Source organism: Onychomys torridus, chromosome 3 (assembly GCF_903995425.1).
Source record: "Onychomys torridus chromosome 3, mOncTor1.1, whole genome shotgun sequence".
Taxonomy (NCBI): Eukaryota; Metazoa; Chordata; class Mammalia; order Rodentia; family Cricetidae; genus Onychomys; species Onychomys torridus.
Window position 1 is genome coordinate 78,825,095 of NC_050445.1, and position 21,332 is coordinate 78,846,426.

Here is a 21,332-nt window from a genome sequence, read left to right on the forward strand (position 1 = left end):
CACAACCAGAATTAAACCTCTTCACAAATTTTGTAGTCAAAGTAACAAGAATACAAAAGGATAAATATTAAAAGCTCTGAGAGAAAACTGCTAATTCACTCACAAAGGAAAACTTATCAGAATAACATCACTTTGCTTGTTAACATCCCTAAAATTCTGTGACATACAAAGTAGTATGTTTCATGATTTCAAAATAAATAACTTCATAACAAAACCTCTATATCTAGCATCTAAAGCTGCTCTCTAAAGCTGATGCAGAAATAAGGACATTGCAAGGCAAACACAAACTTAGCACCTTAATGATTAACTTGGTTGGTGGCAATTTTCTTCCAGAACTTTTTTCCTCTTAAGACTCTTCTTCATGTTCTCAAAATATAAACATTTGATTTTTATCAGTGTTTGTTTTCCAGTTTCATGATAATTTCATTAATATCCTTCATGTCAAAGGGAAACCTCATTCAGTTTTCATTGACAGGGTCAACCAATGAGGGGCTTGATGATTGTTGTGCCATCCGAACCTTCTCCTCTCAAACGCGATTGCTATCAAATATCTATTGTTATCCTATATATGTAGATTTATTCTTATCCTCACGGCCATTCACTTTTTACTAGTTACAGATATCGTTATATGCTACTAGACTATTTTGTAATTTTAACTTTATAAAGAAGTGTTAGAAGTACAGTATTATGTACCTGGAAACATCATTTTGACATATAGTTGTTTCAAACTCATTATTCGAGTGCTTTACTTCTTTTCTATGGATTAGATTTTCAAAACTTAGCATGAATATGCATCTTTATGTACATCAACCAAATTTCAAGTTCTTCAAAGCCATGTATAACATGAGGTTACTATGTTGTTGTAGTGCATTCTCGGACAGCATGTAAGTGGAGATGGCCATGTATATGTGACAGTATATGAATATCAGGATCACATTAGAACATTGCAACTTTAAAACAAGATATAGGATCAACCTCCTTCTCTTGCTTATTCTCTTTCTTTCTATTCATATTTTTTGTCAAACTCAATGTCTTTGTGCATGCAAGGCAGGTATTGTAACATTGAACTACATCCCATAAATTCAATAATTTTTCTGTAAAGGAAAATTATTAGGACTTTCATAATTTATTACAGCATGACAGGGGTGGTCTAAAAGGGAAAACTACAGTGATAAGTTAAGGAGTAAAGCATTGTGGGTGTAAATAATATGTATCTTTTGAAAAATTTACAGTTGGTTACTGGTGTCTACAATGTAAAATTTCATTAATGCTGATAGAATTTGATTTACTAGTAGACAGAATTTTGTAGATAATATGTATATTGGCTCAGAGTTGCTGAAGTAAAATCCTCACCAGGAACTCCCATCTGGACCAGAGGTGAGTGCCTGGGGTTGTAGTCAGAGAGGCAACCGCCCCTGGGTCCCAACCCTGGGCACCAGCCATCCCAGGAGGACCTGCCCAATTTGGCCTGAGTATCTGGCCAATTGGTGGGCCCTGCAGGAAGGCTCCCCTTTTCCAAGACTCCAGGCAGACACTGCAGTCTCCACATCCTGCCCCCACACCCATTTGGCCGAGAACCCAGCTACTTCCTGAGACTCAGAGACCAGCCCCCAGCTCCCATCTGCCCTGGAACTCCCATCAGGTCCAGAGAGACCCTCCCATGGATACTACAACCTCAACACATTGCCCCCACACCCATCTGCCGGAGACGCCAGCCACTTCCAGAGACTTGGAGACCAGCATCTAGCATTCCATCCTGCCCTGGAACTCCCATCTGGACAAAACGAACTCCCATCTGGACAAGATAAGAAGACCCCAGGGACTTCCTGAGACTCACAGGCCAGCCCCCCAGCTCCTATCTGGCCAGCACTCTTATCTGGACCAGAGCTCCCAACCAGCCCAGAGCTTCCATCTGGACCAGAGAGAGGTTCCCTAAATCTGTCAGCTCTGTCTGAACCAAGTACACTGATAAGACCTAGAACAAATCCACGAGGAGATGGGAAGACATCAAGGTAGAAGTACATACAACAAAATAAAGAGCAATACAGCATCACCAGAACCTAGCCCTTCTCCAACAGCTAGACCTGAACATCACAGAATTGATGAAGCAGAAGAAAACAACTTTATAAGTAACATCATGAAGAGGCTAGAGCCTTATATAGAAGAAATCAAAAATAAAGTGGAGGAACAGACAAACAAAAAATGGGAAGAACACCATAAAAAACTAGAAGAAAGGACAATTAAAGCAGAAGAAAACAATAAATACATGAATGAAAATCATGAAAAAGCAATATAACAGATGAGGGAAACAGTCCAAGACCTGAAAAGGGAAACAGAAAAAAATAAAGAAGACACAAGCAGATGGAATACTGGAAATAGAAAATCTGAGTAAACAAACAGGAACTTCAGAGGAAAGTATAACCAACAGAATGCAAGAGATGGAAGAGAGGATCTCTGGTGTTGAAGATACGTTAGAAGAAATAGATTCATCAAAGAAAACACTAAAACCAACAAAGTCATGACCCAAAATGTCCAAGAAATTTGGGACACCATGAAAAGACCAAATCTACAAATAATAGGGATAGAGGGAGGAGAAGAATACCAACTCAAAGGCACAGAAAATATATTTAACAAGGTCATAGAAGAAAACTTTCCCAACTTAAAGAATAAAATGCCTATGAAGATACAAGGAGCCTATAGAACACCAAACAGACTAGACCACCCAAAAAAGTCCCCTCGCCACATAATAATTAAACAACTAAATGTACAGAATAAAGAAAGAATATTAAGGGCAGCAAAGGAAAAAGGCCAAGTGACTTATAAGGGCAAACCCATCAGAATAACACCCGAATTCTCAATAGAGACTTTGCAAGCCAGAAGGACCTAGACAGAAATAATGCAGACACTAAGAGATCAAGGATGCCAGCCTAGACTAATATACCCAGCAAAACTTTCAATCATCATAGTTGGAGTGAACAAGACCTTCCAAGACAAAATCAGATTTAAACAATACTTATCCACAAACCCAGCTCTACAGAAAGCACTAGAAGGAAAATCCAACCTAAGGAAGTCAGATACACCCTCGAAAACACAGGCAATAGATAACATCACAGCAGTAAACCCCAAAGAAGAGAAGTATACACACACTACCAGCAAATAATAAAAATAATAACATGAACGAATAATCACTGGTCATTAGTATCCCTTAATATCAATGGACTTAATTGACCTATAAAAAGACACAGACTAACAGAATGGATACTAAAACAGGACCCATCTTTCTGCTGCATACAAGAAACACACCTCAAATTCAAAGACAGACACCTCCTAAGAATAAAAGGCTGGGAAAAGACTTTCCAATCAAATGGTCTTAAGAAGCAAGCTGGTATAGCCATCCTAATATCCGGCAAAATAGACTTCAAACTAAAATCAATCAAAAGAGATGATGAAGGATATTACATACTCATCACAGGAAAGATCTACCAAATGAAGTATCAGTTCTGAACATATATGCCCCAAACACAAGGGCACCCACATATGTGAAAGAAACATTATTAAAGCTTAAATCACATATAAAACCCCACATATTAATACTGGGAGACTTCAACACCCCACTTTCACCTCTGGACAGATCGGTCAAATTGAAACTTAACGGAGAAATAATGGTCTTAACTGATGTTATGGCTCAAATGGATTTAATCGATATCTACAGAACATTGCACCCAAACAAAAAAGAATATACCTTCTTCTTCAGCACCCCATGGAACCTTTTCTAAAATCGACCACATACTTGGCCACAAAGCAAACCTCAACAAATACAAAACAATTGGAATACCCTCCTGTGTTCTATCAGACCACTATGTGCTGTGGATATCGCTCTGTGTAAATAAAGTTCTGATTGACCAGTGGCCAGGCAGGAAGTATAGGTGGGACAAAGAGAAGAGAATTCTGGGAAGTAGAAGGCTGGAGGAGACACTGCCAGCTGCCGCCATGAAAAACAACATGTAAAGACACTGGTAAGCCAGAAGCCACGTGGCAAAGTATAGACTAACAGAAATGGGTTAATTTAAGAGAGAAGAAGTAGATAACAAGCAGCCTGCCACAGCCATACACTTTCTAAACAATGTAAGTCTCTGTGTGCTTTCTTGGTTGGGTCTGAGCGACTGTGGGACTGGTGGGTAAGAGAGATTTGTCCTGACTGGGCCAGGCAGGAAAACTCTAACTACAAATGGCGCCCAACGTGGGGCAAGAGTTTCCACCTAAAACCTGAGAAAAAAGATTCTAAACGGAGCTAAAAACAGCTTCCTAGTTGTCTCTCTCAAGTTAGCGGCAGCCTGCCAGTTTGAGCTACTATGGCGGGTTTCTGGCGTGTGTGTCTGACCTGCAGTGTGGCGGGAATGAGGAATCTACAAGGAACACTTTACTCTGCTGCGTGGTGGATTTAGCCTTTGCTAGTTTAAAAAAAAAAAAAAAGGGTTTCTGGGCTATGCGCTGCTTTGATAGAACTGCTTCTGATAGTTGATGGTACACATGGCTCCAGACCCAGAGTTGGTGGTAAACTGTACCACCGCCATGTTGGGAAGCTGAGGTGGGCGGAGCCAGCAGCCACAGCAGCGTTTCAGTCTTACAAAGATGGATATTACACAGAGAATCTGGTTTGTCTTGTCTTTGGGACTTTTAACTGCAAAAAAAGATTTGATCATAAAAGCTGTTGAGTTAAACAAATATGTAAATTTTAAAGGTACGTTGACTTCAAAATTTGGATATAAAGATATGTTGCTTTGGAAAGGAGTCTCTGCTTTTGTTTCCACAGAAAACCAGAGGCTGTGGATTTGTTCCAGATTAAGATACATTAGGTTTGATCAGCCAAGACCACCTGAAAGGTCTCCAATGACACAATGGCCCAGATGATCCAACATCCAGAATGGTTTCAAGGCAACTGGCTCAGAGGTTCACCCTAATGGACTACTCCATAATCCTAAAATTTTCTTTGTGTCCCTATAAGATACAGCGCCCCCCTCCAGCAGGAATTAGTAAGAAAAACTATGCCCACATTCCCAAAATTATCAAGCTGGCTTTGGAGATGGAATTGGCTCACTCCTTCTCTAAACCCAGACATATTGCTAAAAGAAAAGGTTGAGATTCTTGTGTCCCAAATCAGAAGAGCCCTCTGGTGTGGGACAGAGAAAAACCAATATTTTTCTTTAAAGAGGTTGATTATAAATGTCATCTCTTTCTAAAGAAGAAAAGGGGATATGATATAGATATAATAGGATGAAAGGGTAGATTAAGGAAGGAACTTACTTCTAAAGAGCAACAACTCATTTAAAATGTTTTACATTGGTATAGATTTTAGTCTATTGATACAAACTTAAAGTTAATTTTGTTATACTGTGTGTATATTTCTACTCTTTTTTAAGGTATTATGTTTGTACTGCTTATTTAAAATTGTAATAGATAATCAAAATAGATTAATAATTAATCATCTGTGATAATCATACTCATAGCCATGTTAGTTAAGTCTTCTGGGTATACATAGAGATATTTCAGATAGATAGGTAATCTTCAAATACTTCAAAGACCTACAGAATATGGCATTTAAAATATTTTTAAAATTTAGACTTTCTGGACACTGAGACATGTCTGCTCCTGGCAGCACCGTTTTACTTCAGAGAGGAGGATGGGCATTGAAGACACTTCATATGGAGTTTATCTTCACCTTGGCAAAAATAGCCATTTGGGCAAGAAACTGTTCTTGCCTGGACTGCTTGATCAACTGGACATGCAGGACCCATAGAAAGGTGACCATTGAACTTTGCTTGACAAAATGGTCCTTCAGGTTCCTGCTTCACAGAGGAAACTGCCAGGCATTCTACAGGACACTGAGAGAAGTGACCAAGAGACTCTAGCCCTGTGGGCTGAAGACAAATGCCCCAACATTACAAAAAAACATTAGGTGACTGTTCAGGCTGCCAGCTGTCTCTGTCTACCCTACAAGACTCCTGAAAGCTGCTTGCATCCTTCTCCTGGTTCTCAGGTAATATTATATCCTTCTGAGGTCTTTGATATGGTTGAAGACTAGATAGTTATAATTTCCTCAATTATGATAAAAGATTAGTTAGATATAAAACTTTAGACTCACAAATATGATAGATAGGATATCTTCTTTAATATTATAACTGTAATTCTTGCTTGATAATTATTTTGATATATGTAATTTTACTATGTAAAAGTTAAAACCTTCCTTTAAAAAAAAAAGAAAAGGGGAAGTGCTGTGGATATCGCTCTGTGTAAATAAAGTTCTGATTGACCAGTGGCCAGGCAGGAAGTATAGGTGGGACAAAGAGAAGAGAATTCTGGGAAGTAGAAGGCTGGAGGAGACACTGCCAGCCACTGCCATGAAAAGCAACATGTAAAGACACTGGTAAGCTACAAGCCACGTGGCAAAGTATAGACTAACAGAAATGGGTTAATTTAAGAGAGAAGAAGTAGATAACAAGCAGCCTGCCACGGCCATACAGTTTCTAAACAATGTAAGTCTCTGTGTGCTTTCTTGGTTGGGTCTGAGCGACTGTGGGACTGGTGGGTAAGAGAGATTTGTCCTGACTGGGCCAGGCAGGAAAACTCTAACTACAACCATGGTTTAAAGTTAGATTTCAACAACAACAAAAGCTACAGAAATCCTACAATCTTATGGAAACTGAATAATGCTCAGCTGAATCACCAATAGGTAAAGGAAGAAAGAAAGAAAGAAATTAAAGACTTCCTAGAGATCAATGAAAATGAATACACCACATACCCAAACTTATGGGACACTATGAAAGCAGTGCTAAGAGGGAAATTCATAGCACTAATGCCCACATGAAGAAGCTGGAGAAATCTCACACTAGTGACTGGACAGCACACCTGAAAGCCCTTGAACAGTAAGAAGCAAAGTTTCCCAGGAGCAACAGATGCCAGGAAATTATCAAATTGAGAGCTGAAATCAATAAAATAGAAATAAAGAGAACAATACAAAGGATTAATGAAACAAAGAGTTGGTTCTTTGAGAAGATCAACAAGATAGTCAAGCCCTTATCCAAACTAACCAAAAGATAGAGAGAGAGCATCCAAATTAACAAAATCAGAAATGAAAAGGGAGACATAACAACGGACAATGAGGAAATCCAGAGAATCATCATGTCATACTTCAAAAACCTCTACTCCACAAAACTGGAAAACCTAAAAGAAATGGATAATTTTCTGGATAGGTACCACATACCTAAGTTAAATCAAGACCAGATAAACCATTTAAATAGTCCAATAACCCCTAAGGAAATAGAATCAGTCATTAAAAGTCTCCCAACCAAAAAAAGCCCAGGACCATATGGTTTCAGTACAGAATTCTACCAGATCTTCAAAGAAGATTTAATACCAATAATCTTTAAATTGTTCCACACAATAGAAGCAGAAGGAATATTACCAAACTCCTTCTTTGAGGCTATAATTATCCATCTTCAAAAAATGGTGCTAGCATAACTGGATGTCAATGTGTACAAGGCTGCAGATAGACCCATATCTGTCACCGTGCACAAAACTTAAGTCCATGTGGATCAAAGACCTCAACATAAATACAGTGACTCTGAACCTGATAGAAGAGAAAGTAGGAAGTAGTCTAGAATGCATTGGCACTGTAGATCACTTTGTAAATATAACACCAGTAGCACAGACACTGAAAGAAAAAATCAATCAATGGGACCTGTTGAAACTGAGAAGCTTTTGTAGAGCAAAGGACACGGCCAACAAGACAAAGCGACAGCCTACAGAATGGGAAAAGGTCTTCACCAACCCCACATCTGACAGAGGGCTGATATCCAGAATATATAAAGAACTCAAGAAATTAGACATCAAAAAGCCCAACAGTCCAATTAAGAAATGGGCTATAGAACTAAACAGAGAATTCTCCACAGAGGAAGTTCAAATGGCTGAAAGACATTTAAGGAATTGCTCAACATCCCTAATTATCTGGGAAATGCAAATCAAAATGACTCTGAGATACCACCTTACACCTGTCAGAATGGCTAAGATCAAAAGCACAGAAGACAGCTTATGCTGGAGAGGATGTGGAGCAAGGGGAACTCTCCTCCACTGCTAGTGGGAATGCAAACTTGTACAGCCACTTGGGAAATCAATGTGGCACTTCCTTAGAAAATTGGGAATCCATCTCCCCCAAGACCCAGCTGTAGCACACTTGGGCATATACCCAAGGAATGCTCAATCATACCACAAGGGCATTTGCTCAGCTATGTTCATAGCAGCATTGTTTGTAATAACCAGAATCTGGAAACAACCTAGATGCCCTTCAACTGAAGAATGGATAAAGAAAATATGGTGCATATACACAATGGAATACTACTCAGCAGAGAAAAACAATGACATCATGAGGTTTGCAGGCAAATGGATGGATCTAGAAAAAATCATCCTGAGTGAGGTAACCCAGACTCAGAAGGACAAACATGGTATGTACTCACTCATAGGAAGATACTAGATGTAAAACAAAGATGACTATACTGCTACATAACTCCAGGGAGGCTACCTAGAAAACAGGACCCTAGGAAAGACACAGGGATCGCCCAATGACAGAGAAATAGATGAGATCTACATGAACAACCTGGACAACAGTTGGAGTAATGAAGGGCAAGGTTTAAGGGAAAGAAATCTTAGGGGAGCAGGAGATCCCAGCTGGATCAAGAACAGAAAGGGAGAAAGAGGAATAACAGACCATGATAAATGAAGACCACATGAGAACAGGAATAGGCAGAGTGCTGGAGAATTCCCCAGAAATGCATAATGATACATCCTCTGTAGACTGCTGGCAATGGTTGAAAGTCTGATCTGACCTAGTCTGGTGATCAGATGGCCAAACACCCTAACAGTCGTGCTGGAACTCTCATCCAATAACTGATGGAAGTGGATGCAGAGAACCTCAGCCAGGCCCCAGGTGGAGCTCCTGGAGTCTAATTGTCAAGAAAGAGGAGGGACTGTAAGAGTGTGAATTGTTGACACCAACACTGGAGAGGCACAGGGACAAATAGCCAAACAAATGGAAGCACATGAATTATGAACCAAAGGCTGTGGAGCCCCCAGCTGGAGCAGGTTCTCTGGAAAAGTGTGACAACTGAATAGCTTGAACTGTTTGGGAGGCACCCAGGCTGTGGGACCAGGACCTGTCCTTAGTGCATGAGTTGGCTGTTTGGAACCTTGGGCTTACACAGGGACACTTTGCTCAGCCTGGAAAGAGGGGACTGGACCTGCCTGTACTGAATCCATCAGGTTTAAATGAATTCCCAGCGGAGTCTTGGCCCTAGAGGAGATGGGAATGGAGGGTAGGGGTTGGGGTGAAGGTAGGTGTGGGTGCGGGAGGGGAGAGGCCAGGGGAACCCATAGCTGATGTGTAATTTTAAAACACAAATATAATAATAATAATAAAAAGAAAAAGCCTCTGGGTAGATACCAAAAACTCACTTTTTCCTTTGCATTTTGGGTTGCTTATGGGTTTTTCATCGTACACACTTCCTGTGCTCACTCTAACCACACTTTGTAATCTTTTCATAGATCACAGGATGAATACAACGAAAATATCACTCTAAAAACATGGAGAAAATTTCAAGTGTCACATGAACAAAAAAATAAATTTGAAATTTCTCATATAAGACCTTCCACAAAGTAATTATATGTTAGCAAGGAATATACTTAGGGACTGTCTAATTCACCAAGAGAGATGTATGCAAATGAAAGCCTTGGAATAAAAATAGAAAATCTTAAGCCACAACCACTTTCTCAGAATGGAATGTGCAGAGAAGTATAAAGATAGAGTCAACTAACAGTTACCCACATTTATCTCAAAAAAGTTTATGAGGTAAAGTTTTAAAGTACTTAAAAGTTTTGCTTTTGGTTAATTTACTCTCATTGTTAATTTGAAACTTTTTGATTTGCTGATAATTATAACTTGCCATTATGTTATTTAATGTTTTTATTACAGAATTTTAGAAATGAGAAGTATTCTTGAGATAGGAACCAATTTTGTAAATTTCACAAATCAGAAAACTGAAGTTTAAAGCAATTTAATGTGGAACCCATGGTTATTTAGGAGGCTGGTAGGAGAACCTCCCTTACCACCTAAATCTTCTAACCATGTACAGAACTCTTCCCTTTATGCCAAGCTACAGAGCATCTCAACTTCTCCAAGCAAAGGTAACATTCTTAGTTATTGTTTCTGACACTTTTACTTTCAGCTGAATATTGGAGATTTAAATGGACATATTTCTTTAGTCATTACCAAACAATCAAAGTAAGATTTATCAGCAATGCCCCCTTCCCCGGTATTGCAGTTATGAGAGTGACAAAGTCTTGGCAGTCTCCTAATGTCTTAGTCACATTTAAGTAACACAGCTAAGGGCACCACAGAGATATGTGCATATGAAGAACCATAAATGTAATGTAGGAAATGTAATACTGTCCTTGAAAGGTTCAGTTCCTTTAACAATTTTTGAAGAAATAAATATAATTGAGATAACTATCTCTGCAATCAGCTAAAACTGGTAAAAAAATTATCCATTAATATTTCACTGAATTTTTGTTTATATTGTCTTCTTTATGCAGCCAAACAAGTAATATCTTTAGCTCATCAGTGCACTAGCAATGGGAAAGTATCTTTTATATTATGAATGCATAGGACTCTACTTAAAAGATACTCATATAAATCTATTAATTGGAACTATAAGCTATTTCATTCTCAATGATGTTTGACAAAAATATTTTCCTGAACATTCTGCTTATGTTCCCAGAAATAGTTGATATCTCTTCCCTGACTACAAGATATACCCAGGGTGATTTGAGAACCACCAAGAGCTCTAATGATAAATATATTTCACTGGTTTTTGACCAGTTGCTTTCCAAACTCATTATGAGTAGAATCTGTAAGACTGTTAAAACTCAAGTATTATTGAGCTAATTTTATTCATGGATATGTTAGTCTAAATTGTTTTGTCAAATATTAAGCTTGTAACTTAGCAAAACACAGGAGCAGTTAATATAATATTGACAAACATACAAAACAGTGAAACATTTTTGCCAGGAATAATGACTCATTCCTGTAATCTCAGTACAAGGAAGTTGAGGGAGTAGGGTTCAATGTTCAAGCCCAGCCTTTGCTGTATACCAAGTTTGTGGTCAGCCTAGGCTGTGTGAGGCCCAATCCAAGAATAAAGGAAGGAAGGAAGGAAGGAAGAATAGGATCAAATTGTTGTTTGCAGAAAGTGTGGAATGTGAGGCTGGTAGACAGATGGGAGTTTCTTAGGAAGTCCTGGTCCGCTTGAGCGCCGTCCTGTGGAGGCTCCAGTGACCATGCATAGGTGACAGGGTGGAGGACAGAGAGGAGGATGCAGCTTCCAAGTAATTCTTTGTTCTTGGGCTACTGTGAGAGTCAGCAATTCCTCAACAAATTATAAAGAACACTCATTAGTCCTGCTTCTAAACACACAAAGGATCCTCACCAAAGGCCATGTGTAGATAATTGTTTGAAGCACTTAGTCAGCTTTCCTCACGTTGTCACCTACATCTCAATAATAAAGTTAAAAGTGAAATATTCAATTTCAGATAAAATTGATTATCAGGAACTAGGACAGGAGAGTTTTGCCAAGAAAAATACACATTTTATTTCCTCTACAACATCTTACAGATTCTCAGCAGAGTAAAGCAATGGGAGGAATACCCCAGTGACACAATGGCCGAAAATCATTTTCATGATTTCGGCTGTGCTCAGCTTTCTTGGACATTTGAAAATACAGACTTGCGATCTTTTGCCTATGAGACAGTTTCTCAAGTAATAATATAGAGTTGAATTTGTTATTTAATGAAAGAGGTTTTCTAAGGTTATGATGCCAATCTTAGGTCCACCTTTTGCACTTAGACACTAAACATATGAAGTGGAGCTTTCCAAATTATAATGTGTCACCAGTGTAAACTTTAAGCTGGGCCTTAAAAATACAACATGGAAATGGCAAACTGTGGCATTAATTACTTTGTGTTATGAAGTATTGAAATGCTGTTTCAGATATACTAGGTAAAGTAAATTAGTGGAATTATGTTCAACTTTTGCATTTTTCAATGTGAATAACTTAATTTTAAAATTACATGTGTAGTTCATATTTTTGGCTCACAATATTTTTACTAGAAAATATTCCCACAAGTTGTTTAATATTATTTAAATGGGAAATATATGTGAACTGTGCTTCTATTTCTGAATATTATGATAAATATTCAAATGATTTCTCTTCAAAGATATGTATTTGGCCTTGAACACTCATATTTGACTTCTTTCTATTCCCGATGCTTCTATCATAATTTCTTTATATATGTCATATGTTACAGATGATATGAAATGTTCTGAACTTTTCTATATTGCTTGAAAAAAAGACTCCCTGAAGGGATTAGAATCTGATGTCCTTTAAATGAGTGAATTACTACTCTAGGCTATTAGAAGCTACCTTTAGAAAATATTTGTTTTCATGGGCTGACACAAACACATGTATATACATTAAAAGTGTCCACTGTGTTGTGGGATATATGTACACTGTGTGAAGATATATTGCTGTGATTGGTTTAATAAAGAGCTGAATGGCCATTAGCTAGGCAGGAGGTACAGGTGGGACTTTTAGGCAGAGAGAGGAAGTAGGAGGAGGAATCCAGGCACTAAAGAGAAATGCAAGGAGACAAAGAGGAAGCAAGATGAGGGCTACATGACAGAACATAGATTAATAGAAATGCGTTAAGTTATAAGATAAGAGCTAGTTTAAAACAAGCCTAAGCTAAGGCCAAACTTTCATAATTAATAATAAATCTCCATGTTGTTATTTGGGAGCTGACAGTCTAAAGATAGTCTGACAAGAAAACAAAAAGAGGGAAATATTGTAGGATATTTGTACACTGTGTGAAGATGTATTTGCTATGATTAATGAAAAAGCTGAATGGCTAATAGCTGCACAGGAAGTAGGGGCGGGATGGCTGAGGGGAGAAAGGACAAGGACATGGAGAGGAGACAGTAGGTACAAGATAAAAAAGAGATAATGCCACATGCTAGAATGTAGACTAACATAAATGGATTAATTTAAGTTACAAAAGCTAGTTATCTCTAAGCTATAGGCTGAACTTTCATAATTAGTAAGAAGTCTCTGTGTCATTATTTGGGAACTGGTTGGCAGGACAGAAAAAGACTCATTACACTACTGAACTTTTGTAAATAATCTTCTGGTATTTTTAATCATCTGCATGACATACATAGAGTACTGAGGGCAGGTAAAAGGTATGACAGGCTTCAGAATCCATGTCATGGAGAGCATGCTAGTGTGAAAACAGCATGTGTGTGATTTTTTTTTAATGAATTTGATATTCATGTGTTGGGATTACTGGGATTCTGAAGTACTTCACAGAATAATTCAATTCTACATGTAAACCAGAAATATTTACATTTTTGTATAGTCATATACAATCAGTACTGAATTTTCAAAATTCAGAACCCTGGTTGTTGTTATGGTGTTATTGATGAATTTCTAAACAGTCTTACTTAATAAATAAAAACACAGAGCCAAATCTAGGGGTGGAAGCCTGAGAGAACGAATAGGACAAACCACAAGCTAACCTCACCTCACCAACTCTGCAGCTTCCAAGGAGAGCTTTTTCCTGTATACTCACGTTTATATGCCTTTTCTGTTCTGCCCTCTCATTGGCTCTCTTAGCCCAGCTGTCTCACTTCCTCTTCCTTCACAACTCTGTCACTTTCTGTCTGTCTGTACAGACCTCCAGACCTTTATGGTTGGTACTAGGATTAAGAACATGTGTCACCATGCTTGGCTCTGTTTCCTAGTGTGGCCTTGAACACACAGAGACCCTGCCTGCTAAGTGATAGGATTAAGGACTTCTTTGTTTACTTATAATGACTGGCCTTTTTCCTCTGATCCTCAGGCAAGCTTTATTTATTAAAGCACAAATAAAATATCACCACATGGTGATCACAATATCATGTTTTAATGGCTTTCCTATTTCTGACATGTGTAAAATCAATGCTTTCGCCACAAGAGAAATGGCCCTTACTGTTTGAAGTTAGGATTTCTCTTGCTTAATTCATGGTGAGAAAGTGCTATGTTAGATTACTGTTCGGGGGCCTAAATGAGGGAATCAGAGTCTACTTTATATCTTCAAAGATAGTTTTAAAGGCATTCTGAAGTGAGACTCTTTGTCTTGTTTTCTGGCAGGTTCTACAATAGGAAAGTAACTATGCTGGTGCCAGCAGATCTCCTTCCTTTCCCCTGTAGCTATGTGGCTGTAATTCTTCCTGTGCCTGATATACCTTGTGGTGATTGGGGCACTACTGTTAACTCAGTCTTCATTACTATCTTATGGTAAAATGTCTTGAAGTTTAAGTATGCATCCATCACTAGCAATGCAAATTGAGTCTCTGCTGTGAATTGAAATAATTGTTTATTATGCTAGGGCAGGCTTTTTCATATCAGAATCTAAAACTCAGAGCCTCTTTGTTTAGTGTCAGAGTAAAAAGGAGACCATTAAACAAGCCAAATACCAATGTATTTTTCCATTTATAAAACTGAGATGAATTCCCTAATAACTGACCCCTGAACACAGACAGATCCTCAAGCCCACTGGGGACCCCAGGGATGGTCTGCCTGTGTCCTGTCAATGTCGCTAGAGTCCTCTAGGCATTCATGTTTCTTCTAGCAAGCCACTATCCAAAACTGGTTCTTTCTGGCTAACAAAAGTGGTCAAAACATTGAGAATATAGATCTCTCTCTCTCTCTCTCTCTCTCTCTCTCTCTCTCTCTCTCTCTCTTTCTCTCTCTCTCTCTCTGTGTGTGTGTGTGAGAGAGACAGAGAGAGAGACAGAGAGAGACAGAGAGACAGAGAGAGACAGAGACAGAGAACTTTAATGTATGAGATATCTTGAAGGAAAAAATAACATCTTTGTAAATTTCTTCTCTACTTCAGTGTCATGTAAAATGATACACAGTTATTTGATGTTAAAAAAAAACTACATTTTATTATATTCCCAGAGAATTGAAACAACGGAATTAGTACCCAAATCTCCACCTTAAATGTGAGAAATAAACCAAACTGAAAAATGTTAGGAAAAAAAGGTGTTTACTTTGCTTCTGGGATTTTTAGGGTTCCTCACACCTCCTTGTAAGCAACTTTCCTACTGTCATATCAGAATTTCAAAGCACAGGAAATGTAGTGCATCTTGGGGAATGTCATTTTGGTTTCTATTAGTATTACACCAGAACAGAATGAGAGTCATTGACATGGTTTCCTGTTTCTTCCCCAACACTGACCTTACCTGTAAGATGCTGCAAAAAACAAAAGAAAACAAAAAACCAAGATGACAACAACATTCATTTAAAATCGTTAGGCTAAGGCTCTGTGAAAAGGTTATTGTGTCCGATGCAGAAGAGAGAGTTCTTCCATGGTGCCCTGTAGGTACTAGCCTGTCATTTAGAAAGCTGTTCTTGTCTCTTTTGGATGAATGTGTAATGAATCTGGCCATGTGGATCAGGGCTTGAACTTTGTAAAATCTTCTTGAGACCAGTTGAGTTCAGGACAAGATAGTCTGTTTCTGCCCCACACCTTGGCAACCAAGGGGTTCAAACTGCCAAGTGTCACTGGGCATTTACCAAATAGTTTAATATAATAAAACACATGACAGGCACTTTATATTCGGTTCCTTTTAGTCAAATTTTATCCCATTTCACTCTTTTGCCCCCACATTTTTATGGGCTAAAATAGTCTTTCTACACAAGCATTTAGCTGAGAGATCAATTGGTTTCCTTACACAATCTTCACTTTATTTTCCAGGGACTGATTAAATAATACTGTGTGAATTTACAGATATCCTAGGAGGGCAGAATCAAGTGAGTGACTTTACAAAACTTTTTGTGATCCTAGCAAATTGGAGCACTTTGATTTGAAAGTTCACTAAAAGAGCTGATACAGAGGACATTCTTTCTAAAGATGGTCGATGACAAATGTTCTGGATAGCTTGCTTCTCTTCTCATCCCTTCTCCCAAAGTGTACACATGCTGAATTTTAGGTGAGGGTAGAAAAAGTCATTTGTGATTCCCACTGAATGACTTGGTAGCAAACTTGCTTTTCTCATTTGCAGTGGGTACTTTGCTCATCGACTGTGGCCAGACAATTTTTTCCCAACTTTGTTTCTCTAGAGACCATGCAGTATTCTGAAAAGTGGTAAAATTCTGAAATCAGACAGGTATAAGTTTTCTACGTACTTCATGTATAAAAGAGGGGATAGTTTAATTTCTTAGGGCCTCTTATGTGAGTTCAAGATAAATAGATGCCAATAGTAGTCATCGTGTCTCTAGCATCTACTCTGATGCGGTCATGCTACATTATTATTACAGATATGACCATTACTCTTTGAGACAACACTATAGGTAAGTCATTCTAATACCCATTTGAATCAAGAGTTCATAAGCAGAATATATAACACAGTATCCAGCTCTGTAAATTAGACTAGTGATCTTGACAAGGATGATAGTTACAGTTGCTTTTTATAACTGTTATTTTAAGACTGGATCTCACCTTGTTGCCCAAACTGGTCTCAAATTCATTGGCTTAAGCAGTTCTCCACCTCAACCTCTTGATTGCAGAGACAACCAGGGCACACCACCATGTTCAGTTTATAGTTGTTTTTGTGATTATTCATTTTAACTGACTCAATTTAAGCCTATAAAGAAGAAACAAGTTTGGGGCATACAGGATTCAAAGTCAGATTTATTTCACCGGGAACTATGCCACAATGCCATATTGTAGGGGTTTTATTTGTATTTTGAGATTTTAGGTTCTCTAAATACTGGTAATATGTATAAAAGGCATTCCATTCCTAGTGGAATAATAGTTGTGAATTATACTTTAAAACCACTTGTGTTTAATTTTTTCTGAAAACACGGTGCTTTGTCTTCTCAAAGGCTCATTTTGTCATTGTATATGGGTTTGTATAAACTGCCTATAGAGTCATCTCAGTGGCTGAGATACCTAGCTGTTTGGTTGACCTTCCACTATTGGTCCAGGTGTTTCTTAAATAACACAGTAAAAATCTTACTCTGGTGTCATAGCTTCTTCTCCATGAATTATATTTTTCTAGTGCAGTAAATATATAGATTATTTTGTTACCTTTTACAAACTGGAATTTTTCTACTATGATAATCTTACATCTTAACTAATGATTTTTACAGTTTTACATCTAGTATTTCAACTCACATATAATTTCATAAAACTAATTTTAGTAAGAGAATATTACTATGTAATTTCTAATCATGCCATACCAATAGATGTAATTATTTAATAATATTGATTCAGCAAGATCTGTTTTTTAGTATTTATTTTAGCCTGTCTATGCATTTATTTCTAATTACTAAGAGGTAATTTACCTAGGAATATTATAACATAAAAAATGAAGAAAAATATTGAAGTTTGATATATTTTTCTTAGTATTGTGTATATCTAAGAGTATCAACCATTGCAGACACTATTTAAACTCATATTGTTCATTGAGGTAGGTAGGAGCTATTTACTATTTTGACATTATAGCCATTAGATAAGTATATATTGAGATTTCCCAGAAAGTGTTTTTTTATTTCAAATTTTATTTTTTAATACAGATATTTGTGTTTCAATTTTACATATCAGCCATGGGTTCCCCTGTCCTCCCCCCTCCTGCCCCCATCTCTGCCTTCCCCCCAGCTGCTCCCCCCCATTCCCATCTCCTCCAGGGCAAAAAAGTGTAATGATATGCTTAGAGCTCTGCTACCCATTAAGAATGATGAAATATATGTTCATTGAGTAGGCACAACAATTAGTCTTTTTTGTTCAGCCTCCATATATAAAGTTTTGATTTATTTGAAATTCTGTGAATCAAATTAAAAGTAATCCTTAGCAAAATGTATATCATCTTTTCATATGTCTGTTTAAAGTCTACTTTACAAAGTAAAATTTTTGTGAAGTGTCTGAGTATCTGCAAATATGAACATTAACATGCATTAATAGAATGGCTGGTCAATTCATTCCAGAATGAGGTTTCATCACCATTAGTTCCAGCACAGTTTTACAGCTTATGACACTCTTTCCATATACACCAGCTTTATCTTAACAATCCCAAATGGAGGACCTGTAGACATAGTATCTGTCGTTTCTGCCTACCCGACATCTCAAAGGTATTACTGTCTAGGGAGCTACAGAGATAAGATGAGTTGAAGGAAGGACTCCACCTCTACATTCAACTTAGCTAGGGGAATTATTATGAAAGATGATTAATTAGACAGACTTTTATAGCCAGAGACTAATCTGTAGGCTGGGGATCCAGAAACTCAATAGTTGAAGAGTCCTAGAAGCTAAAAGCTGCAGAACAAGGAGACCAATGGGAATCCCAGTTCTAAGCGGAGCAATGTGGGGTGGACATGGAAAGGCTGACAATTCTGGAGTTTAATGTCCACAGGTTGCAGCAGCAGCTGTATGGGTACTCACCAAGGAAACCTGGAGCCATGATTTCTGGCTTCCTCTTTTTTTCCACTTTTATGTACTTCAGCCCCAAGCTTACTGATCAACGCCTATATTCAGGGAGAGTCTTTCCCTTCAGTTGTTCACAAGTCAATCACCCCACCCTAATCTACAAGTCATTTTTTAATCCATTCAAGTTGGCAATCACAACCTCCTCTTCTGAAATCAAAATAGTGCAGACATTTTGTATACCTTGGCAGCTGACTAATACTCCTATGATTGAGGCTCAGTCAGTAACAACCCTGCTGGGTGTGTTCACTGGACTTGAGCAAATCAAAGCAGCCAAGCAGGGTTTGGAATTTATTCCCCTAGAGGCAATTTGTGTGCAGATTCTATTGCTCAACAAAGAAACCACTTATTACGGGGTGTATGGTACACGGCTATGGTCCCAGCAACTTGAACGTGGAAGCAGGACAACCAGGAATTGAGACTAGTCTTAACTATGTATTGACTAGAGTGCAGCCTCAGACCCCGTCTTTAAAACAAGTCAGCACTCTATCCTCACTTGATTCCTTCCTGACTCCTTTGTTTCCACTCATTTTCTAAATATTTTTGAGCATTCCCTGTCAAATAGCCATCCCATATCTTTTTAACTTTCTCACACTCATAGTGTTGTATGTAAGTGGAATAGGTTTTGGTTGTTTACAAGCCATAACACAAGTGACTACTTCTCCCTGTCTACACATAAAGGAATTGAGCCTTATTGAGGTTCAGTAATTGCTTCAATTACCATTATCCAGAAAGACTCATCTAGACACTACGTCTTTGACTTTAAGAGCTGTTTCTGCACAACAGGCTGCTTTCTTAGATGATCTCAGTAACCTGTGCAGATAGGCAGTTGTACTTCCTCTCTCTTATGTCTCCTTACAAGAATTGGTCCCATTTTCCATTACAATGCTTGCCTACTTGATGCCAAATTTGAGCTCCATACTAGATTATTACTTTTTTGTAACCATCACAGTTTCCCACACCTGCACTGGGATGCTTGGGTGCACAGTCAGTGCCAATAAAGACCTTAATAATGGAATACAGGAGCCCATCAATTACTTAGTTAACTAAACACACAAACACAGGTGTGAAATTGAAGCTAAAATTTGAAAATGATTTCTCAAAGTAACACTTACGTTCTTTGCCAATCACATTCTTGAACACTTTAAATAAAATGATTTTCCTTGTACATGCAAAGGCAAACATACAATTCTGCTTTATTTAATCGATATTTAATACATGTCTATTATATGCCAACCTCTTGTTATAGAGATAAGTAGGATTTTGAGGGGATAAATTGGGTGTGGATATGATCCAAACACATTATATGCATGTATAAATATTAAATAACTTGTTAAAAAATAAAACATGTTATAGGCTGAAAAAAATAAGACTTTTTTTTCTTTCTTAATGAACTCTCAGAGACCCAGCAGGGAGGAGGCAAGGGGGAGTTACCCAACAGCTCAGATAGTGTTGCTGTGAGAAAAGGCAATTATGATCTAAAGGATAATAGAGGAGCACATCGTAGCTCACAGCATCAGGAGCTACGGACTGGCATGGAGGTACAGCTCTGTGCAGGACACCAGCCAGAGCCCTCCTGAAGGGAGAGGAAAACTCAGCATCCTTTGCCTTTCCAGAATGATGCAAGACTTGAAAATACAAACAAGACTAAAGATTACCTGTATTCCTTAGGACTAACTTTTTTGTTTTGTAAGGCTTAAATAGATTTGAAGACTTAGTGTGAAGTTGGCTTAAATAGATTTGAAAATTAACAATTTGCCATCTGAAAATGATAGACACTGCTCCAGGTTGAAAGCTTAATACATTAAAGCACTCAAAGATGGTAGTAATATAGGCCTTTATCTTATGCATTAAAGCACAGTAAAATAGAAATAAAGATATATAATATGTGCTTATAAACCATATATGTGCAATGTGTTGATGAATAAATATAATACAAATTGATGTAATTTCCATTCTTTAAAATACACACACATGTAGGAGAACAATTTAACTCTAGAATATCTGTGTATCTTTTGCAGACAACTACTACGGTACCCCGAAGCCTCCAGCTGAACCAGCACCATTATTATTAAATGTAACAGACCAGATACTTCCGGGAGCTACTCCAAGTGCTGAAGGGAAACGGAAGAGAAATAAATCAGTGAGCAACATGGAGAAAGCAAGTATAGAGCCTCCAGAGGAGGAGGAGGAAGAAAGGCCTGTGGTCAATGGAAATGGTGAAGTCATAACACCAGGTCAGTCTTTATATCCTTTATTAGATTATCAGCTTTTTGTTATATTTTTATATTTTAAAAAAATTGGTGTGTTTTTACATGTGCTCGCTTAGGTGTGTGTGCACGCATTCATGAGTGGGTGAGGGGTACAATTGCACATGTTTGCCTGTATGGAAATCCTAGGTCAATATTGATGATTTCCTATATTGCTCTTCACCTTATCTTTTGAGCCGAGGTCTCTCTTAGACATCACTGATTTGACTAGCCTAGCTGGTCAGGGAGCCCCACCAGATCCTCCTGTCTTTGTTAACCTAAGTATTGGGTTGTAAATGCTTCTCACCATACCCAGATTTTACATGGGTGCTGCGGATCCCAGGTCATTCTGCTTCCATAGCAACAGTTTACTTACTCAGCCATCTCCTCAGCCCCAATTGGTGTGCTAAGGTTGAACAGATGTGTGAGTGTGTGAGTGTGTGTTTGTGTGTA

The 21,332-nt window shown here is 38.1% G+C and overlaps 1 protein-coding gene across 7 annotated transcripts in view; it reads left to right on the top strand.

Moving 5' to 3' along the window:
- Positions 1-21,332, top strand: part of Magi2 (membrane associated guanylate kinase, WW and PDZ domain containing 2) — a 1,436,700-nt gene that overhangs the window by 907,641 nt on the left and 507,727 nt on the right. For all 7 annotated transcript variants that reach the window (XM_036180392.1, XM_036180388.1, XM_036180389.1 and 4 more), the window contains one exon: positions 20,652-20,867. In XM_036180392.1, coding sequence (XP_036036285.1) covers positions 20,652-20,867 — 216 coding nt within the window. The remainder of the gene's footprint in view (positions 1-20,651; positions 20,868-21,332) is intronic.